The sequence below is a fragment of the Acipenser ruthenus genome, chromosome 26, assembly GCF_902713425.1.
Source record: "Acipenser ruthenus chromosome 26, fAciRut3.2 maternal haplotype, whole genome shotgun sequence".
Taxonomy (NCBI): domain Eukaryota; kingdom Metazoa; phylum Chordata; class Actinopteri; order Acipenseriformes; family Acipenseridae; genus Acipenser; species Acipenser ruthenus.
Window position 1 is genome coordinate 21,409,433 of NC_081214.1, and position 24,663 is coordinate 21,434,095.

General features: G+C 38.8%; 1 protein-coding gene across 7 annotated transcripts in view; it reads right to left on the minus strand.

Moving 5' to 3' along the window:
• LOC117430578 (protein diaphanous homolog 2) overlaps positions 1-24,663 on the minus strand; it is a 408,548-nt gene that overhangs the window by 23,645 nt on the left and 360,240 nt on the right. For 6 of the 7 annotated variants that reach the window (XM_059000922.1, XM_059000925.1, XM_059000921.1 and 3 more), the window contains 2 exons: positions 16,644-16,736; positions 15,992-16,042 (listed from right to left, as the gene is read on the minus strand). In XM_059000922.1, coding sequence (XP_058856905.1) covers positions 15,992-16,042; positions 16,644-16,736 — 144 coding nt within the window. The remainder of the gene's footprint in view (positions 1-15,991; positions 16,043-16,643; positions 16,737-24,663) is intronic. The other variant, XM_059000923.1, reaches the window with a different exon arrangement.

Genomic DNA, 24,663 nt, shown 5'->3' on the forward strand with positions numbered 1-24,663 from the left:
GGTGAGAAATTCGCTAAATTGGCAACACTGCTTGAAGGCGCAGAAAAAAAATATTTGATTTACCCATTGCTTATTATTGCCTTGACACAACAAGGAAAAGAGATTGCTTCATCGGTGCCCAGGCACTGAAATTAGAGAGGTTGTGTGCCATTTAAGCATTTTCATGACACATCGGTAAAGATTATTTCATTATTTAAAGTTAATTCTTAAGTCGAGGATCTGCCTATAGAATAAAAGTACCGGAGGATTTGCTGTGCACGATTATATGATCACTAACCTACATGTTAGATACTAGTTTTATAGTAGTTAAGGAACGCAGTACGGTACTGTAGAAATAAGGTATAATGAAAATACGATGTGTTTGAAGTAGCCTGCGTATCCTGTATCAATTGCTATTTATAACTCTAAGCTCATGCATGGTGGTAGAATCCATTGATCATAAATATTGTCATTGTAGAGCTGACAGTAGATGTCACTACCATTTGTAACCAGAGTGATGATTGTATGTATTTGTATATAGTTTTGCGACGATGTAAAAAAAAAATAAAGAAACACAGCACCCCATGAAATGACCTATTAATGAAAGGAGAGAAACACTGTTCTGTGCAGTAGAATGTGTGTTATTTCTTTCAGACGTTATTTCTGCATTGGTTTTCTTTGCATGATATATTTTTGTTAGGTACTTTATACGTTTTGTTTTATGATTAATGACAAATATGGACACTTTTGCCACTGGTTATATATTTCAGAATTTGTCCCAGCATCACCAGTAGCACACATGAATCATTGTTTTTTTTTTTTTGTTTTTTTTACCAATTTGTGTTAAACCTCTGTATATGCAAGAACATATAAAGAACCTTCTACATTCAACTTCCCATCATGTGTTTGTGCAGTGCTCCAGGTATGCATGCTAAAGGTTGCACTGCAAACACCAGCTTTAAGAGGTATCTACTTCATGTGTCTGCCGTGGTTAAAGCTGGTAATTGTTTTTTTTTGTTGACAATAACCTTCAACTATTATTTTCAACAATGATCACATTGATTTATTTTCAGCATTGTACCTTCCAATGTCAGTGGCTACTGTTGACAATCAGCAACACCATGAGCTTTTTCAAGTTACTGTTCACAAGTACCAGTTATTGAAGGTAATTACTGAATTATCGTCTCTCGCAGGAACATTTCATAAAAAGGGTCCATCAGCTATATCCATATACAGATGAATAGATGTAGCTAAAGGAGGATTGATTGCCCAGATTGCTCCAGTAATTAATGTGAACCACTTTAAACAGTACAACCCATTTAGAATACTATACATCAACACAGTGTGTCCATATTCATCAATGTGTCTATCCACAGTGGCACCAAACTCTATTAATACAGTTCATCAACAACAACAAAATATTTGGAGAATGGAGCCACCACTGAATATATATTATATATATATATATATATATATATATGGAATATCTATCTATATATCTATCGATATAAAATGGTTTGAACAACCCCCCCATGGTGTTGTAAGTGATTGTGCAGCTGATATATAGTTCACACACCCTAGTCTCTGCAAGTTGCCTTGGATAAAGGCATCTGCTAAATAAATAATAATAATAACAACAAGCAGTATTAAGCACCACAAGAAAAAGACCAATATTGAATGTATCTACTTAAATTAACCCCCTGATTACATCACTGTCCAAACAAGCGATAATACAGTTCTGAAAAGGAACGCACTGACAGTGATATATGGCAAATGGAATCTATGTATCAGCATTCTGCTTTATCTGCACTCTGACAACGCTGATATGGAAATATAGGTGTAGACTCTGATTCCAACTTATTTAACTTAGCCATAGACAGATGTAACCTGAATGAGTATGTCACCACTTTTCATGAATTATGTTCGCATGTTCAAAGATGGACACTATGAAAACGCAGCTCATTTGCTGTACTACGTCTCAGTGCACACAATGGCAGAACTGACCTTTTTACATTATCTGATGCATATGCTCATTTTTTTTCTGCTGTGGGAATGAATTATGCCAAGCTTACCGTATATGTAGCACAGCAGGGCTAGAGAAAGGTTCAGTGGGGAACTGGGTTCTTTCGCATACAGATGACATGCCGATCAAAGAACCTTATACTCTTGCATTTTCGCTACTCAGTGTTTTTTTTTTTTAGCATGCCTTTGTTGGTATTAAACTTGCATGCATTTATTTTAAACATTTATGAGGCGGTACTCTTGCTGGTCTGCATATTTTTAACACAATGGGCCCTCTTGACGAAGCTTTATATATATATATGAATAGAATACATATTGATACTGTCGAGAGCAGTTTTATTCACAAAAGCAGACTTTAAATAAAAGTCATATAAAGTAAGTAATTAAGCTATGTGAATCGATCACACTGTTTCTGTAGTAAAACAGAATTACTTTGGTATTAACTCTGCAAACATGCTATTCATTTGGATACAATGAACCCATCTTTGTTGCAAAAGATGAACTACTGTAGCTTATCTTTAAAAGAAGTTAAGTGCGACCCCTAACGTTGAGGCAATACAAGTGGCTGTTCCACAGCTTAAGAAAACGTTTTCATTTATTTTGCCTACTGAAGTATAAGCAATACTAGAAGTATATACAGTAACTGCAAATATATGTATTGCCTTTTGTCACTATACTTGGCTGCGAGAGAAGACGATATTGTAAGTTATACAAGTTATTAATATTTATACTAGCATGTTCAACTAGCTATTCATTAACAATACACAAAGTAATTTCCAGCTCTCAAATTGAGGACCCAGGCTGCACCTGTGCTTCTAAAGAATTATCAAGCTTGGTTACCACAAAAAAGGGACTGAGGACCTAGGGGGAAATGGGGGGCAGAACTATAAAGAGGCATGCTCCATTCATGGTGGAGATGAGGCCCTTTCTCTGAAATGACAACTTAGTTTTGATTACATTTGTATTTCTCCAGCTCAGGCCCTGGCAGGCTTCTTTGTGTGGATGCCTGAATTGATGACAGGGAGCATTGCAGAGCAAGCAGCTGTAATTAAGAGGTCACGTGCAGGACTTTTATACACTCTCCTCACCATCTCTCCCTTTCTTTTTCACCACCTCCCCTCCCCTCTCAAACTCCTTCCATCCATTCCTGCTTTCTTACTTTGGTTTTGCCATTGTTTTGCTCCATTATGGGCCCCTCCCTCCTTTCTTCTCTCTTCACTGTTTTTTTTTATCTCTCCTCATATCTTCAGTTTCATTTCATCGCACTTCTTCCATTTCTTGATATGCTTTATTTTCCTTCTTCCACAAAATGAAAATATAAAATTTCTTCGATTTTCTCCCACCTTTCTTTTTCTTGACCCCTCTGTATGTTATACTTTCTAATCTGCCATCTCGTTTCTCAATCGATTTTTTTCTATCACTGCGTTTCAGTTCCTTTCCATCCCCTGATTTTCTCTTTACCCACTGCGAGGGTGAAGGGACACAAACCACCCTGTGGTCCCAAACAGGGGCACAAGCTTTATTACTGCTCCAATCGTCTCCCCAGTATCAGCTCAATGGTCTCCAGTTAATCAAACCCATTGTCCTGCTCAACCATCCAGCCAGCCAGCCAGCCAGCCCATTCAGCATTCAAAGCCTTCCTTTAAAAGGGGGGCACTTTTGTTCACTCACAAAGGGCCAGAAAAAGGTACTCTCATAGAACAAGCCCGTTAAAAATCTGATTATTTCCACTGCAATCATCTTTTATCCACCTGCCAGTGAAGTATGTACCAGGCATTGTCTCTCTATAAAAACCTTTTTCTTATCTGACGCGGACTGGATGCTTATTGCTGTATTTATTGTCGAGCAAAGAAGCATGTATTTTTTTTTTTTTATTCTTTGAAGAAATCTGGGCCACATGCCCCTGAGGAACACGAAGTGCTTTAATTCATTCCCACCTTTTCTCTCTCGCAGGCATCTCAGAGGCCCCTGTTATGCCCAGAAGTGATTCGTTCAGACCAGACCATCAAATCAATTATCACAGCGGTCTGCTTCCCAAATATGAATGGAGATGACTGACAACAGGGGAGAGAGGGTACTTGGGGAGGGGGGGTTGGTGAATTTATTAGAGCTGAAACAGAAGAAGAAGAAGAAGAAGAAGAAGAAGAAGAAGAAGAAGAAGAAGAAGAAGAAGAAGAAGAAGCAGCTACATGACTTACTGTACAGTACATTAAATACCCATAAGCTTTACACTATAACTATATTCTGTTTTGATGTCAATTAAAGACTTAAACTGCTTCATAAACTGTTTTTACAATACAGCTCCTATTTTTAAAATCCACCGTCTGTGCTCACTTGTAAAGGAACTTTTTTGACTAACACATTTTTTATTTATGGGGAGGAGGTTATGCATTTTAAGATGTAAACAAGACTGGTGACCCAATATGAGAGTGTATTAATAACCTCCCGACTAATCCATAGTGCCTTTCTCTGGGGGAATATCCAATCTCTTGGGGAGTGTGAGGGGTGGGCTTGGAATTGAGCGCCTATATTCCCACATGGCCTCTGCAGTTGAGGCAGCTAAGATACACTAGAGACCAAGCGGGGAGCACCTGGACAAGATGCACAGCTGTTGGCCTGGGGGCAGAGATGACGCATGCTGTTGGGACAGTTCTAAACATCAATCCAATTCATGTGCTGGAAGTTTAATAAGTTATCCACTAACCCCTGGGACAGAGGTCACGGATTTAATCCATCTTTGCAATAACCAACTCCTCCAATTCTCAACAGATCTCTATTTTGTGTCTGGGGGCAATACAGTGATGCTCTGAAGTGCAACTGCAGCAGGATACATCAGCGTTAGCATCCTGATAAGATTGCCTTTACAAACAAAAACACTGAAAGGCTCATTTGTTTTTGCTTTTTACATCAAATTCGAGAAATACGTAATTATTTTTGTATTATTCTAACACCTATCTATCATTATTCCTAATTCTGTATCTGCAACCTGTGTCGAACCCCTTCTCAAGGCTCATCTGTTATTTTCCCCAACACGCTATACTGACTGACACTGAGGAAAACATGCTGCAAACCCGGGGTAACTACTGATAATTATGCTGGAAATGCTCAATCAGGCAGCAAATGAGCTGAGACAAGCTTAGCAACACATTAAGCAGGGGTTTTAAAGTTGCACTGCAAATAATTTTCATATCCTTTCAACCCTGTCTCCAGTTGGGATGTAAAACAGTGGAATGATACTAAACTCACTCAGCAGTGTGTACTGGAGGGCTGCTATGGAATTTCTACAAAGTACAGTAACTAAATGGTGCTGCCCAGTTTTGTTTACCAGACAGAAATAGCCAATTGGATATGTACAAGTTAAATAAAAAGGTGATACAGTATTTGGACACTATTGCTCACTGAAAAGTAAATGTTGCACACTCCACATTTTTACAAATGGAAATTTCCATAAATAAATAAAAACAAACTAAAATAATAAACAAATAAATAAACGAAAGAAGACACTAAAATGGGCATCCATCAACACTGGTGACGGAAACATGCCAGCCTGAATAAAGCTTGAGCTGAAGACGAGCACCTGAACTGGAAATTCCTGCTGATTGCACACTTACAATTCCCTTTAGAGACACCATGTACAGGATTCAAGGAGATTTTATAGAAATGGCACTGCAGGCATCCTTGACTGACAACATTAATGTTACTTTTATTATATCTTTTAATGGATTTTGTGCTCTTGAAAGACGCCACGTTGATAGCACTGAAACTTCCTCCCGGCTGTAGTCTCTCAGTCCTATTTTAAAAACATTAGAACTCAAAATAAGATCATGGTGCCTCCCAGTTGCATAGTTCTAACCACTTGGCCACACAGAACCTTGTTGCGTAATCTTTAAGTGCTCTGTCTTCCATTATCCAGCTCTAACAACAAGGCCGCATTTCCTTCCAGACCTAAGATACAAGGTCATACTGCCTCCCAGTGCTTGGCCCTAAGTCACACTATTTTCCAGTCCTTCCAGCTCAAACACAATAACAGTTCCTCTAATCCAGACAGATCGGGATCCTTGTTTAATTAAATCCTGGTCCCAGAAGTGGGACTATATTCTACATGTTGTTCTGCCAGGAAATGTCAGTAATCTTGATCACCACCTCCTCCCACACCTCGACCGATCTCCTTATTGATGGCTCTTTCCCACCTGACCCAATGAACTGTCCAGGCTGAGTCCTATGGCGCTTCCCCAGATAAGTGCTGAACTGAAGGCAGCCAGCACGGGGTCCCTGTTGAGTTGCCAGGGCTCAGAGAAGTCATGTAAACACGCAAGGTCCCAGCAGGGTCGCTGTCCGATTGATTTCTCCACCATCAGTTTGCTGCTGAGGGTTTTTTTTCTTCTTTTTTTTAAGCAGATCCCAATGAGATGGCAACTCTCAGTTCACAGCGACAAGTTTCATTCCCCCCCCCCCCCCCATTTCATACTTCAAATATCTTCAAGGAGCCTTAAACTCAGGGTTGTTTTAGAGTCTTTTCACATGCAAGGGACTTGGCAGCACCTGAAACTGAATCAATCCTCAAGACAGTAGGCACTGCACTCCACACCTCAGTGGTTAATATATGCAGATAACATAACACATTTTGTAGACTGCAAAACAGAAAAAAAAGGTTTGGACTCTGATACCTAATACTACAGTTACAGTAGTTAGTAGTAGCCTGGATCTTGAAATAAATGAACACCAGGTGTTTCTGTTAGCATATTATCATGTTATAAACAATAACAACAAGCCATTGGGCTTCAAATAACGTAGCAGATTATATGCAGTTGCAGTAAGCATTTTACAGAAAAGCATGACACCCTTCTCCGGCTTAATGTTTATTCCCTTTCAACAGCGCAGCCAGCTTCCAGAAACATAAAGATGTTATCACTCCGTCTGCTCTCTGTCTTTATGCAAATTGAAACTCTGGGAAGCACAACCAAGATGTGAATACCCAACCCATGCCCCCCCACCACCCCCCTTCTAGGAATGCAATGGACTTGGATATCCACTAGGGGTGCTACAGAGCAACAGACCTGTACTGTAAGTCTGAAGACCTTTTAATGAACTTTAATATTTTGCTTGTTTTGCAAAAAATATTGGTAATGCAATTGTGCTGTATTTATTAAAGATGTAACAATTTGTCCAGAACTACAAAGCAGTCACTTATGTACACCCCTTTCTTTGAACTAGACATGTTTGTATTGTACAATGCTATTATCGTACATATTTATTCAGCACTGTTAATCTCACAACTTTCACAAAGACTGAACTAATTTCTGTGCTGTACACATTTCTGTCATGTGCATGTATAATGTATTATTATGATCATATAAACTTATTTATAAGTAGTCTTCAAAGAGTTAAGTTCAAAGGTAACACTTTAGTTTAGATATCTGTTATAAACGATTATAAACAATCTATAAACAGTATTAATTATGCTATGAACAATGATAGAATATGATTAGAAATAATAAGGCTATTATACATTTTTACCATTGTTTTTGTTATTACCAATTCAAATGTGATGCAGATTCCTTTGAGATCTATGAATCCTTCAGATTCGTTCTAATGTTTAAATTATACAGTGCCTAAATGGGTAATAAAAAAATAAATACAACAATCCAAATGGATTAAACAAGCAGTGAGGGGCATGTGGGCAATATAAGTTACTCCAAATAAGGATTCTTTAAGCTTATTTGTGGGTGTATAAAGAGCATAACCGGATTAGGAGGTTTAGCTGGTGTCTGTCTATTACTCCAATTTCATCACAACTAAAGGTAGTATCTTTTCGAAGGTCCCTCTTAAATGCTTAGCTTTATTCACCTATATCTGTTGGTGGAGGCAGCTGATGAAGTACAGCATGACCTTTTATTAAGGAGCTGGCGGTAAAGCATGATAGTACTCCTGGCAATAAGAATGCTTCTATATTAAGTCTTGCAGTAAAATAAATAATAAAAAACCCTTTGTCACTGGCAGAGAGAAGGAAATAGCCCTGGTGCTAATCCACAATATTTGAGGGCAAGAACACTTTTCCTGGGATGATTTAAACACTTAAATTAAAGTGATACTCGACATCTTCAACATTGCCCTAATATTTTTTTATTTTTTTACTTGTAATATCCCATTACGTGCGTCCTCTATCATTCTCTATTGTTGAAGTCAGGTTGGGAAGCCTACATGTGTTGTGAAGGCTTCGTGCACAATGCTTCACAGAGCATCTACAGTACCTGCAATGGAAATCTTTATTTTTTCTATTGCTAAAACATGTTAAATGACATTGTTTTGGCTCAATTGAACATTTGATAGAATCTAGGTGGTAAATAAGAGTTTTCTTGTGATGTAAAAATACAATATGTCTCATTCAGTGCAGGCATGAAATAAAAATGGAACATGAACCAATCCTGTATATAAATGTACACATGACTTGAGTTAATTTAGTGTTTCAGCCTATCATAATAATTTGTTTTTAAAAGCCACAAAGGTCCTTATGAATAATACTCCAACAGCACAGCGCCCTCACGCTCCATACTGGGAGTAAACAGATTACATCTTGGTTTTGTCCTAGGTAGGCTTTTAACCTCTGACCTTCTTAACCAGACTAATGGACTATTGAGTTAGTACCGGCAAGTCAATACCTGTCCCTGTCTAAGATTTTGGTGCAGAACTGAGGAACAAGTCTCCAGAACAGTCTGAAAGACAAGGAAACTTATCAACGGTGTACACTTATCAACCAATTTAAGAGTTATTTCAAGTCAGGGAATTCAATTATTTCCCCATACAGATTTTGAATAGGCTGCTCCAGTCTCCCATGTAGATGTTGAGTCACCTCCTTTCAGCTGAATATAAATGACAATTAATAAAGAGTAAACAACACAATTAAGGAATACATAACACAGGAACGGCTTCACTGCAGAAAACAACAAAAAAAATCCCCTCTCTTTAAATGTGCCACGATACACCAGGATTATTGGCAGTAGATTATTTTACAGATGGCACGGGGGTTTAGTTTAGTCTGAGACATCCACTGCACTGCTGCAAAATTAAATAGGTCCCTTTTGTGGGATTTTAAATGAAGGTGACCTATTGAAGCAACATATGTGGTCTCGAAAGGTTTGTAAACTCAGTTGTAATCGTATTCCTATACAAGGTAAGCAGTATTAAATGGGCATGTTTGTGTATCCTTGGTACGCCACAGGAGCGACATACCCAGTTTACCACCAGGTACCTGTACCCTTTCATAACTGTAATCCATTTTTCCCAACCCTGGCTATAACATTTCTATGACATCATTCTAGCTGCAGGGGGGGTGTAATCTGCTCGCCCTCTCCCCAGGCCATTAGCGTAACTGCAATATCATGTTGAAATGTGTTATGATAAGATGCCGGCAATCAGACCCATGCTAAATCTGCTGTAAAATGGTTATCTGTTTTCATTCCATGGCTGCCTATATCCAGCAGGCCATCAAATAAAGACCTGCAGACTGAGGTGAGGCTTACTATACTACAAGCAATCAAGCAGTCACCGCTAAGGGTTTGTTAAAATCACATCTCATCCTATACCTAGACCTTGTTCTAAAGTTATAAAGCAACAACACTTTCTTTATGTTTAATAGTAGTTCATGAGTGCAGTTTGTTTTTGTGAATTATATAATTGTGCAAATGTGCACCTGTCGCATTGGATACCTGTAAAATAAATATGTAATAATAAAAAAAACACCAATATTCACTGTATACATTCTGTTAGATGTTATTCTTTTAAAATGAATTGCATAAACTTGCATTATTAAAATGATAGCAGTCTCTCTCCTAAAACGCAAGGATGTTCTTTACTTTAAGCTAGCAAAGGGTTATGCTTGTTACACATAAATAAGAAAGGAAACAAAAACAGGTCTGAATAAAAAGCTGTAATTATAATGCAACAGACTACAGCCACTGACATTAAAGGGGAACTCATCCGGAGTGTATAATCCATGCTGTAGACTCGGAACGTCTGCCTTCACTGAGGCTCTAACCCGGGCTGCCCCCCAGCTAGGAAAGTGCATTATCACACGGCCCAGACAGCCTGCGTTTCTCATTTCCAGCCAGCTTTCAGCTCCTGATACTTTCTGATTATATGCGTTCATGAAGGCAAATGGAAAACTAAAATATTAATTTCGCTTTGCACCGGCTGACAGATCGCAGATAGCAGCGGACACTCCAATGCAAACGGCTCCCAAATACTATTTGTCACTGGTAATGGACACCCTGCATTATAATAAAAATGGAAAAACTGCTGTGGAAATAACATTAAACGTCACAATCAGCTTTCATTTTCCACCAACATAACTACACTCCATCCGGAATCGCTTTATTTATTGTCATCAGCATTATTATTATTATTTTATTTACTTTCCAACAGGCGATAAATTAGCCTTAACGTGCCCTTTGGAACTTTCCGTCTTGAGAAACCAAATATGATAGCCCTGGATATTTTATCGGAATATTATGAGTCCAATTTTTCAGCGGGCATAAAGATGTTCATATGATTTGCACTCCTGATTTGAAAACCGTTTCCTTCTTTTTAGCTGCAGGAGTTATTGCTCTATTAGGGGTATCACATGCCCAAGCTAAAGCTTAAGTGTCCTGTGAAAAGCCGTCAGGACCACAAAAAGGAAGAGAAACCCATAATCTGTCAGTCTGCAGCCATAAAAAAATAAAAAATCTACTGCTGATTTTTTAATTAGACACACATACACTTCCTTTTTAGTACAAAGGCTAGGCTTCACAGCTGTAGGTAGGTTTGATCATACCCACTGCAACACAGGGAGACCTGCGTCCAATTCTACAACAATCCAAAACAACATCATGTTGTATTCCATGTGTTGTAGCCACGGGATGACATCATGTTGTATTCCGTGTGTTGTAGACACAGGATGACATCATGTTGCATTACGTGTGTTGTAGACATGGGATGACATCCATATACAGGTCAAGATGTACTGGAATTTAGACAATCCCTTAACGGTGATTGGTTGATTTCTCAATCATGATTTATAATACTGCAAAATGCTGTTGCTGTAAAGTCCCTTGGGAAGGACTAAACTGCACTGAATAATTATTTTATTGGAGGTGATAACTGAGAAACTACATTCTCAAGAAGGATTCAGGGTTGACCATTTTTTGTTGTTGGCCCACAAATAAATTTCCCCCAAAAATGACCAAATTACAACATGGCCCTTGGTGATCTTAGGGAATAGATGACCTAAAATTGGTCAATCTTTGATAGTGTTGAGAAACACTGACTCTTTCGGCATTTTACACAGTCTGTAATTCTAACAAAATTGTAGCCACTTGCCTCAACTTAAAATTTTGTGATGCTGGCCAAAACGTGTCCGTACAGTTTAACAGACGACAGTCCTTTGCCCTGGGGGACATGTTACATTGACTGCCTTTCATCGAGATGCAACTTATTAAAATCTGTATGAGCTGGGTTACACTCCGCTGATTTTATTACGTGACCTGGGAATAAAACAGAGTTTCAGTTTGACAGCATGAGTAGGGAAGTTCAAAGGTACACCAAGATCCAGTGAATCTACTTACATTTTTGTTCTGTATTTATCATTTTGAATTTCAGTTTATGACCTCTGAGGTCTTCAATAATGGTAATCTGAGTTGATTCCCCACATAGCTGCTGTTGGTTAGCGAGTGTCCTTTGCTGTCACAAACAGGTTATGTGTCTCAGACAATACCATCTCCACAGTGCATTAATAGTAACAACTGATGGATTTCCTACACTGTCCAAATGAATACCAACCTTAAGAGCCTCTGAGGTCCACCAGCCCACAGCATATCACAGTGGCTAGACCTTATTGTAAAGCACCTGGGGACAACCTGGATAAATTGCATCTACCAACACCCTGACATTATGTGTTTGAGCACTGTGCTGTTGGGGTTTAGAGATCAAACAGTACACTACATCTATCAACACCCCAGCTTAGTGTGTGTGTGTCTGTCTGCATTTTAATGTGTGGGAGGGTGCGGAGATATGTGGGGCAATGTCTGGTTTGCATTGAACTGATATTAAGATCATCTGATCATTTAGATTTGTTAATTCCCTACTACCTGCAATTATTTTCTAAATCTGCTTGTGGATGGATCAAAAGTACTGAACAAAGGGAACTTGAGATTTGTTTTATTAGGTACAGGCCTCTCGTTAAGCATTAACATTCCTTTGGATTTAGACTTCCACTACACTATTAATGTTCTGCTACCAATCAAGCTCACAGTCATTTTAATCAATTTAACAATTTACATTCTGGATAACATAATAAAAAAGCTACATCATGACATTATGACAAATCTTTTTTGGTCATAAAAAAGTAAAACCCCTAACTACTAATGTCAGAGGATGCATTATGCAGACCGAGACAGGAGGTCTAACAAGGGGTTTTACCTTAATTTAATTCTGCTGGTTTATTTATTGACTTATTTCCTGTAATCACTAAAAGCAATAAAACACAGTGGAATGAAGTCTGCGTATTCCATTTAGGGTGATGGTTTTAAGATCAGCCTCTGTTTAGATCATTAATATTATCTGGATATATCTTGAAAAGTGTTATCCAGCTTCAGTAGTTATTTGCACAACATAATAATATTAATAATAATAATAATAATAATAATAATAATAATAATAATAATAATAATAATAATGTTTTTTTTTTCAGATGGTGGTTGTGTGGTGGTTGTGTGTGAAGATATTTACAGTACAACGCCTAACACTACCTGTCTGTGCATTGGATTACTGTAAATGTGTGTCTAATATATTTGTCGAACTCCATGAGTCCGACCCTGTCTCAAAATAGGTTTGTGTTGATGAGCGAATAAATGAACAAAACTGGCAGACAGCTTCCTTGTGCAAGACAGTGATTTTCTAAACACCAAACAAATGAGCCCACCCTCCTGCCTGCCTAACATTCATCTCCAGGGAACAGACAAGGGCAAGTAAGATACAAATGTCACATTATGGAAAGATAACCTGTGACATGATGACTGGAAAAGCTCAGTCTTTGTGTCCCCAGTCATTGCTCCCTCTATCTCTCAGTCATCAGCTGCCTGCATTCATCCCCTCATTCTTTAAAATGTTAATAGATAATTTAGACTTCATTAAACTTAGAGAAGCCCACTTTTTTCACTGCCACATTGAATCAAACACAAGATTTGTGGAGATGAGATACTTTGCTTGAAATGCCATCTGTCTTGCATGTATTATTTTGAGGTGTCTTCGGTTTCAATAGATGTCTTTCGAGAAACCATCAATTCAGCCGTCCACAGGCGCTCAATGTCATATTACTTTTAAAGAAAACTTTTGATGAAGAAACTATAAAGTGAGGCACGGGGGGATTGTGAGTCATATCTACTTCAAACACAAAAAAAGTGGTGTTATGCGTTATTTTCTCAGTAAAATCATTGCGTCTCTATTTTTCAGCTGTGGACGACATTACCAAGGTAAGGTGGTGGTTCGGTCTCTGCTGACTGAGACACCTGCTTTCCTGAGAAGACATTGAAAACATAGATCTGCTGCTTGCAAAGACTCCTTTTATGCACCAATCTGCAATGCACTTTATAGACACTTCACTAAACAAACTTAACAAAAGCTAGGATTACACCTGGGTAATCACAATGAGTTATGGAGTGACACAGAACCACCTCGCAAGTCACTACACCTTGCTCTACCCCGAGGACTCCTGATAATGAATTCAATATTTTTAGATGGGAAGCGCTAACACTGAGCAGTGGTGCTGCTGAAAGGCCTATCTGCATGCTGAGAAAGCTTGTTTGTAGCGCCTGCTCCATATTCCATCACAAAGGCCTGTTGTGCTTGAACATTTTATTTAGTTTAATTCGTCTTTAATTATGAAAAATTATAAAGTAACAAGGCTGGGTAGAAAAAAAGGAGATTCGATTTAGGCTCCAGGGTTTTGAACTGCCACCTATTGTTTATGGTGCTGCTTACCCTAAAGCAATTATTGCTACCTGCGCAACATGCCTTGATGGATTGGGAGCCCCACTCATATTTATCAGTGCAAGCATTTGGAAGGTGTGAGCAATGATAAAGTAGGACTTTATAACCTTTGCTATTTAGGATCTGGTGTGAGATAGTGCCAAAAGGCTGGAGTACCTCAGTCACACCACAGTATCTACAGTAACTATTAACTAGGTCAGAGTTTTTGGTCACAGACCAATCATATCAGCCACATTGCTTTTTGATTCACTGCTTCCATCTGTTACTAGTGTAATTAGTGTAGTGCTGTTGCGATCCTACCCAGACATTACAATCTTTTCTTTTTGTTTTTGTATTTTGAACTTATTTACTAATTTTATCCTGGATAAATATATACAACTGTAATTGAATTGTGACCTTTCCATGAACCTTATCGTTTATCACAAACTCTTAAGGTTTATTGTACACAATAATAGGCTGAACACTTAATTGACTTTTGCATCAGCCAGCAGTCTGGCTCCCTTCAGATGTATGTAGACAATTGCATTGGCTTATATTGATTTTAAATGTACAAAAAGTGGAAGCACACAAATATTTGTATGGAGTTTTTCAAATAGATTTCTCAGTATGGATCAAAGTTTGCAAAACTATCCTTTTTTTCAGTGTCTGATAGTAAGCAATAGATTGCAGTGCATTCATTTTAAAATAATGATTTAAATAAGCACTGAATTTAATTCAAAATTCTCCAGGATGAACAAGGTTTTTTTTTATTTTTTTTTTTAACAATGTACAATATTAAAACATACTATTTCCTCATTATTGCACCGAAATGGCAGAATACTGTATACTGTGTACTGTGATTTTGCCGGGGTTGGCTGTATGTCTATTACCCAATCGTGAGTCACTGCTCCTGCTTCATCTAGAGACTCTTGCTGATGAATTCCATTTCCCGGTTGGGAAGCGCTAATACATAGCAGCTGAGCTGCTATATGGCCTATCTGCATGCTGAGAATGCCATTCACACTGCCTGCTCCGTATTCCTACATACTTATTTATAACTGGAGGGTTTACTTTTCTCTGCTACTCAAATCAGTGTTGATCAACCTCATTTGTGTACATGTGGATGTTAGCAGTATCAGAGACAAAGCCTGAACAGGTAAGATATAATTTTCTGTCACTGTTCTTCCAAAGTAGGGCAAGTCAGAAAAGGCCACTATCCATTAAAAGGGAGTATTTTTTTGGTTGCTCTGTGTAGTGTTTGACATTTGCAAGCTGAATGCCAAGCAGGAAAAAAAAGGACAAAATCTCGGTGCACAAATTAGCTGAGCCACAAGCCCCCCTTGACAGTACAATTAAGTAATACTAACACTTGAAGCAGCAGCAGCAGCACCATGCTCTCTCATTGTGTGTCTGCTCCAGGACTAAAAGGGTAAGGAGTAGCTGATTTGCAGTCTAAGAGGGCTGGTCAACACCAAGGAAACAGGGCTGAGCACAGGGAATCAGGAAAAAGCAGGGGCGGTGAAGGACACATTCTCCAGAGTAAATGTCGGAGAAATTGAAGTCGGATTTGAAACCTAGAATTACCATGCACTGTTTACTTGCAGATTTGCGCTCTTCATTCTTTAACAGCCCTTAAAATCAACATGTACTACCAAATCAGAATGCTGCATCAATCATTTTGCAGTCTCAACTTTAGATTTGATTTAAATACATTTCACTGGGGAGCTCGGTTTACCTGTAAACCTTGATTGGTTTAAAAGTGGGAATTTGCACTTCAAATTGTGTTCCAATGTTACAGATGGATCCATGAGTTAATAAAACAATGCATGGAATTATCATTAGGTAACGACTCAGTAATGGTATTCTATGGTGCTGACATCAGCCTTGGGATTATGTTGGGTTCTCTACACGCTCTACAGTGAATCAACTAGGATTATTGCCTAGAGGGAAGGAAGTGGAGCTTAACGAGCAGCATTTGTTTCTTTACCCTTATTAGCAAATGGCCATCGCGATGTCGGGCTGGGTGGGTTTTGCTCACCTGCAACATTGACGAAGCAAACAGAGAAAAACACACAACAGATGAAGCATGTCAACAATAGCACACAGATTTATTCCCACCACATAATTTTCGAGCCATATATCTCCCTGTAGAATCAGGGCTTCTCATTGTTTCCAACAACATTTCAATAAATAGATAATGGTACACACATTAATGGTCACTGGGACTGTTTCTGGATTAAGAAGGTATGTCACAGTCACTAATAGTTGTGTTTACTGTGGGTTTCTAAGGAATATATTATGATAGCTCTTACAGGATCGTTTCCAGGTGGTTTCCATTTACTCAGATCGATCAGCATCCCAACGCAAGAAGATTGTACATGGCTCATGCAAAGTGTCAGTCTTGGATAATGTGGTATCCATTAGCAACATTGATGGTTTCCTCAGTTCAACAGCTCATTGCTTGATGTGAGGTACAGTACACAGTATGGATGTGGACAGACCTCAGATGACTAACAGGGGATCCCTGTGGTCACATCCTAACCACCCAGCATGATTCCCTTGAGAAAACAGCCACTGTGCTGTAGTTTCTCTGGTTACCTTATCGAGGAACATTGTTGTGCTGCCCTGGATTCACTCACCATTTCGAGGCGTTCGTTTTCTCCGGTCGCGGAACGCAGCCCCTGACTGCAGCGCCTCCATCAGACTGTCCATCACACCAGTCTCGTCTCCTTCTGTAGGGAGGGAAAAAAAGAGGGGAAAGGACTGTTAGAAAACAAAAAAAAAAAAACTGTAGCTTGCAGTATCCACAGACACACACACACACACTTCAATGCATAAGGTTTCATTTTGTTCCTACTGAATGCAAAAACTGAAATCCCATAGCCTGGTTAATTAAATATCTGGGTTGCCTTGACAGTGGAAAAATATATATAAAAAATGTTCTGCAAAAGTTATTGACAGGTGGAGCTAGGGATTTATCTATTGTATCAGACAGGCCCTGTCAGAGGAACTTACACACAGACATCATCAGTCTCTATTTTAACTGAGCAGCTGTCAGTTTCATGTCACATACCTTAAAGGAACAGGGTGCACACTTCAGGAAATAACTCTAGCAATTCTTTCCTACCTGGTGGCTGAACTTGGAAACTTGTGGTCATGTACATTGAAATAACTCTATTATGACCAGCAAAGGAGGGACACTGGATTTAGAAAAAAAAGTTTCAACATCTGTCTAATGTTATTATTTAGTTTATTTTTAGTCCTACTCCATATTTTATATGTGTTTTAATTCATGGAACATCATGCTCAGGGAGAAAGGATATTCTGATAGCCAATGACAGATTTCCTTTCTCTGGCTTGCGGCAGAGGTGCTAAGTGCTCCTTACTAAGATGTAGTGTGCTTCCTGTCAATACTTGGGCACTCTGTCATTGTTCTATCAATCGCATTCAGGCTTGAAAACAGGAAATCAGGCTCTTGATCCCTGAGTCAAACTTCTCGACCTCACCAGAAAGCTAAGCTTTTAGAATGCTAAGTTAATATAAAAAATGTGGAAAGAAGTGGAAATCTTCCTAAAATGATACTGTACAATAACACCAGTATGGAGGGTCCTCCTAATGAAGCATTGTAAATATTTTTATAAAATCATCAGTGGTTTCTACCCAAGTGCAATCCAGTTCAGAAATCACTTGACGTGTTCATGGATATGGAGCGGAGAATTGCCCACTACCATACTCATTTATTTTAAGATCAATGAAGATGATCACAGCATGAATGAGGACTTTAAAAATACACATTCCTTATCTTCAAAGACATAATAGCCCCAATGCGGACGGTAGGGTTACATCTATATGTCCCTGTTAATATTTATGTACATCCAAAAATCTTCAAGTCAAATTGAGGGTATGGGTAGCACAATGGAAGACTTACATTAAGCATGTTTGCCAGTTTCTAAAGAAGCCTTTTATTTATGCAACAGCGAGGAAGTACTGTGTACAGTACATGCAGTTTGGGCTTTTTTTTTTTTTTTTTAATAATTTACAATCTTTTTTTAGAGTTCACTCACTCACTCAGTAGGTACTAGAAACTTTTAGACAGCTTTGTCAATTCATTTTTTTTATAGAGACCTAGACATCACAAGGGGGCATCTGACACTTTGATCAATTTGTCCTACTTCCTGCTTAACTGTAACACAATTCATCATCTATAATGACCAAGCCTCAGTATCTAGGTAAGTTCAACGGGGGGATCTCAGGCACTGCAGAGCTAAACTACTACAGGAGAGACATGCTTTCTGTTAAGAGTATCTCTGCTACACTAGCAATGTCTTACTAGAGTGTGTGTTTCAGCACCACAACAATTAACCCTTACAGCGCAGCTGCAGGTCTCACTTAAAGCAATGCCAATGACGACTTTACTACACACTGTGAAAGATTATATACATTTCCCTTTGAACAGTGAACTATGCTGGACTACGCTGCCTAAAGTAACATTAGGTAGCCCAAGATTAATGCTAATCAGGGTCAGTGAAACGAGACGTAACTGGTCAAGTGACTTCTGAACCACCCAGTAAAAGATATACAGTAACCTAATGCAGTTATGAGTTCAAAAGGAATTACCAGTGTGATGTGAGGATGCATTGCTATTCCTGACAAACATACAGTACTGCATTAGTGCTGTAACCAACAGTGTACTGTGTGCAATTACTACCTGACGAGCAAACCGACTTATTCATACACACCACAATAGTATTTGATAGTATTTACTCGACAAGTTATAACATTATTCGTCAAGCTGAAGAAGCATATACACAACATTTGAAAAACATTTGTTATAGTTTTTATTTTTTTTTAATCATAACGAAATCAAATTGCTCTGCCGCTTGTAAAAGAATGGAATACAGCAGAAAGACCTCTCGCTACAATTGGATCTATTTTTTGTTCAAGTATCGACCCCAGGTGAACATCGTGCTAAGTTTGAAAATCACACAATGCCAATAACAGCTGAGTTATGTGGAGGCTGTTAACCACTTTGTTGTTTCTATTAAAAGGTAATCCAATTACCTTTGCTGAGAAAATGCTGGCCATTCAACAAAGCGAGCGGATCAGACAATGTTGTGATCAATATATACCTAATGTGTTATGTTTCAAATAAGTGTAACACAATTATAAATATATTTGAAACAGAATATTTGAATATTTAAAAATATTCACAACAACATTATTTGAAACATTTAATTATTTAGAATCATATCAAATACATTTGAAAGATTTAAATAAAATCAATATTTATCCCAGGGATGATTTGGGTATACAAGGCTGAAATTTTTGTTCCTGGGTAGTAAGTGTTATTTCCAAATTGCTTATGCCTCAAAAGTATAGAAAATGGCTATTATTCCCCACAAGCTTTGCTTTTGTGACCAGGACAGTGATATTTTGAAATTTACCTATTTCCAATGAGAAAACAGGCGAATTTGTGTCTTTTCGTTCACATAAAGTCAGAAAAAAACAACATATGAATCCATATTAACATGTATTTATACTAAAGTAATACAAAAATGACTACAAAAGATTTAGAAGTGAGTAGTTTTTCGAGATTTACGATTATACTGTAAATCACTTTCACAAATCAGCCCCCAAATGTAGTCTCCCATCATGTTCTCGTTATACTGTCCTTGGTAGCGGCGTTCAAAGTCCAGTATATTCTGGTGGAAGCGCTCACCTTGCTCCTCCGAGTACGCTCCCATGTTCTCCTTGAATTTATCAAATGAGCATCAAGGATATGGACTTTGAGGGACATCCTACAGCCCATTGTGCCGTAGTTCTTCACCAGAGTCTCAACCAGCTCCACATAGTTTTCGGCCTTGTGATTGCCCAGGAAGCCCCGAACCACTGCGACAAAGCTGTTCCAAGCCGCTTTCTCCTTACTAGTGAGCTTCTTGGAGAATTCATTGCACTCCAGGATCTTTTTTATCTGTGGTCCGACGAAGACACCGGCTTTGACCTTGGCCTCAGACAGCTTAGGGAAGAAGTCTTGAAGGTACTTGAAGGCTGCCGACTCCTTATCTAGATTTCAGACAAATTGTTTCATAAGGCCCAATTTGATGTGCAGTGGTGGCATTAGCACCTTCCGGGGGTCCACCAGTGGCTCCCACTTGACGTTGTTCCTCCCCACAGAGAACTCGGTCCGCTGTGGCCAGTCCCGCCTGTGGTAGTGCGCCTTGGTGTCCCTGCTGTCCCAAAGGCAAAGATAGCAGGGAAACTTGGTAAAACCGCCTTGGAGACCCATCAGGAATGCCACCATTTTGAAGTCTCCTATGACCTTGATGCCATCTCAGAAAAATGCAGATATGTATCCACTTAGGCAGCTGGAACTAAACTGAACTGGTGGGCTTAAGGCCCCTGTATTTATACTGCTATTTATATTACTGGAAAGTTCTAGAAAGTTCTAGAAGTTACTCCAAGTTTACTCAGCACTGAATCTATCTGGAATGTTCTGGAAAATAGGTAAATTTCAAAATATCACTGTCCTGGTCACAAAAGCAAAGTTTGTGGGGAATAATAGCCATTTTCTATACTTTTGAGGCATAAGCAATTAGGAAATAACACTTACTACCCAGGAACAAAAAAAAAAATGTTACACAGTGTTATCTTGGTAAAAATAAGGAAAAACAGTACAGCCATGGCTCAAGTCCTCAATAAGAAGTGTCTTCTATACCTGTATGCATTCTTCTGACGCTTACATTTTTAAAGTCACAAAGATTAGGATAAGCGTATCTCTTAATCCTGGATGCGTCAACATCAGAAAGGAAACTATTAAAATGATGAGCTCGCGAGTCGTTTGCATTGACAGGCTAGGGAATAAGACTGCTGCACCACCAGCATTTCCTTTTCATTTCAATTTAAATCAGTATGCAACACTGGAACTTTACTGACAAAAGCCCATTACTTATAATGTAATTTATAAAGTCATTCTCATGCAGCACGCATCGACTTCTAATTTCCATTTAAAGGCTCCTTGGTGTCAAATCACAAGGAAGTGTCTCCAGTGCCTGCACAACTGTTTCCTGATATCCGGGTCTACCCGCAGTCTTCTCACCTCTGCTACTGGCTCCTGCCCTTGGCATAATGCCCTGGAGTTTTGACTCTTCTTGTCTTTTGTACTGTAATAAATTGGCGTGCACACTATCACATTTTTAATTAAGGAATAACAAGTACAACACAGTGCCTGATTAGTGAATTCACACCACAGATTAGTTTCACGACAAGGTAACTGGCAACAGCGGGGTGGACTTCTTATCCGGTAGACTGGAGAGGATAAGATTTCTTGTGAAAACCCAGCGCCACAATTTATCGAAAATTGATTGAGGTGCACACAGTATGGCACATGCTATTACTTAAGAGTTTTCTGAAACCTGACTGTGTGAGATTAAGTCTGACGCTTTCATCTCTTTACTTTAATAATAAACCAGTGTAGAAAAAAATAAAATAAAAAACTTTTTAAATTTGGAAAGAGTGTATCGACACAAGAGCCAATATTCTAGCTCTTGTGTTCATAGAAACTAAAGGACATTTTATAATTGGAGAAGGCCATGAGATCTATGAAGTTTACCCCTTTCATATGCTTTCCTTATCTGCACTAATTCCTCTCTTATCTCAGTTTCCTTCCCAGGATATGGATACCTGCTATCATCCTGTTAAGCTATGCGATCTCCCTTCAAGGTGAATTACCAGCCTTATATATTAGAACATATTTAATTACAAATGAATTACTATTATACCAACATGTGTGTTCTGTCTATTATATACTGTACATAATAAGCATATAGTAATGAATATATAGTAATTCATATGTATTAGTATATTATTGCTGGTAGTGTCATGTAAGCTGTTCAGTGTGTTGGTTGATATGTAAATAAATCCTGTTCGCCAGTGGGGCGTATCAAAACCACATTTATTTGTCCCTAAAGCCAATAATTTCTTCTGCCTGGGTGTCATTAGCTACTTGCCTTACATACATCAAGCACTGGATGTCACAAAATGTTCTAATGTTGAATTCAGATAAAACAGAGGTTATGCTAGTGGGCTCAAAGAAACAACTAAAAGGAAATGTGGGATTACATGAGCTCAACCCTTGCAGTCTCTCACCAAAACTTAAACTAGAAATTAAGAGTTTGGAGGTCATCTTTGAACTTGATCTCTCAGTTGAGACTCATATTAGGGAAGTTATTAAAGTATATTTTTACCATTTGAGAAATATAACCAAACTTAGACTAATTATTTCCGTATCTGATGCCGAGAGCCTACTGCATGCCTTGGTTTCTTCTAGAATCGATTATTGTAATGCACTTTTTCTGGTGTCTCAAAACATGTGATATCCCGCTTGCAGCTTGTTCAGAATAACACCGCTAGAATTCTGATGAAAACCAGGAAAAGTGAACATATTACCCCTGTTTTGGCTTTTTTACAGTGGCTCCCTGTGCAGTATAGAATTGATTTTAAGATTTTGCTGTTAACTTACAAGCCCTTGAATGGATTAGCACCTATTTATTTGCATGAGTTACTGACCCTGTATCTTCCAAACCGCACTCTGAGATCACAGGATAAGGGTGCTGCTGGTTATTCCTAGGGTCAACAAAAGCAACACGGGATGTAGGGCTTTTTCTTGTAGAGCTCCTAAATTATGGAATGCTCTACCTTTGTTTGTAAGGGAAGCTGGGACCGTTACAGTTTTCAAGACAAGACTAAAACCACACTTAGTGGGTTTTAATGTAACTTTAAAATTGCTGCTTTTGTATTATGTGTATACTGTGATTAAAATATGTTATTTAAATGGTCTAATTATACCAGTTGTATGTGTGACATGCTATACAAATGTATAGTGGTTTGTTATTTTTTTCCGCTATGTACTGTACAATGCTTTGCGATACTTTTGTATAAAAAGTGCTATATAAATGCAATAAATAAATAAATAAATAAAATAAACTTCAACCTCCGGCTCGATCTCCTGTCTGTCACTCAGCAGCGAATGCACGCAGGCGGCTACCCTGTCACAAGCATTAATACCCCGTTTCTTTTAAACAAGGGATTTAGGGGAGCTCCCTAATAAAAGCTGAATCTCAATAATTGTGTGAATATAGTAATTGTTACAGCTATGTATAATGGTATTTAAAACAGGATTCATTCATCTGACTTTTTACATATCGGCCCTTACTCTGGTCCCACCCCAGTTGGATATGTGAGGGATTACTGTATTACTACGCTGCAGCCATGTTTTTGAGCGGAACAGTACCTGGTGTGAGACTGAGTAATTGAGCTCCCCTACAAAGCCAAACATGTAACAATTATGTAATAGCATGTTGCTAGTTTTTTTTTTAAACATTTAAGCCCATCTGTTATTAAGCTGTTGAACGTCACCTGCACAATTAACCTTGCAAGCGCTACATGAATGTAGCCTTTCCAAAGCCACGCACTTCAGCAAGGAGTCTAGCCTGCATGCTATTATCGCCTGCTTTGGGTAGCGTGTCCTGTGGTTAGCAGAGTTCTCAATGCAGGCTCTCCCACGCTGCAGAGAGTGTTATCCGGTGCCTTGCTGAAATTACTCCCTAATTCTAGGTTCAAAGAGACACAGGGCAAGCAGAACAAGAGTGGATGAAGCTATGAAGCTAGGGTGATGGCCTGGTGTGCTACAGCATTATATATGTGATTCCCTGAGCGAGATGAACCTATTAACAGAGATGTCTTCACCTTGTTCACAACGACAGCAGTGAGACAAAGCAATACAACAGATTAACGGCAACGCACAAATAGGTTGAAAACAGTGCTGCCAATAAACCGAATTAAAATGGAACAATAGTTCCACACCCAAAATGTTGCTACATTTGTAAATATAAGAATGGTGTAATACTTGAACTACTGGGATAAGCTACCTTAAATGTCATTCACAGGAGTATCTTTTGTGTCACGGTTCAGAAATGGTTCAAATCTAGCCACAGGGCTGACAAGACTGAGTGGCCTCAGATACATTTACCATCAAAGGTATTATTATTATTATTATTATTACTACTACGACTACTACTACTACTACTAGTACTACTACTATGATGACTAGTACTACAACTAGTAGTGATTCTACTACCAGCAAATTGTTACTAAGGAATGACTGACTGCTGCCTCCTGGTTAACCCTCCCTTGTCATTTGAGAATTAGATTTCACCTCTTAGGGAGCTTTCCTGCTGAAATATTAAAAAACAAAATAAAATGCTGCACAAATAGGGAACAGCTTGACTCGACAGCAAAAAAGGCAGCTCTCAAACTGTGTCTAACTCCTCACTAATATAATTAGGAATGCTCCCTCACACAGCAGCCTCAGAGAACACTGGTGTGCGGCCCGGAACTGCAGTGCCCAAAGGGAAGAGCTGTCCAGAAAGCGGACAAGGGGGAAGATGTCTCCCTTAACTGCTGAGCTGACCCTTACAGAACAGAGCGAGAAAGAAAGGGAACGGTCAAGGATAACAGCGGATTAGCAGCTCACGGAGAGGATGTTCATCACAGGATCCTATTAGGAAATCAAAGCCCCTGCGACAACTGCGCAGCTGTATAACACTGGCAGAAAAAAAAAAGATAAGAAATAAAACTGGCTCCATCTGGACAGTTGCTGAA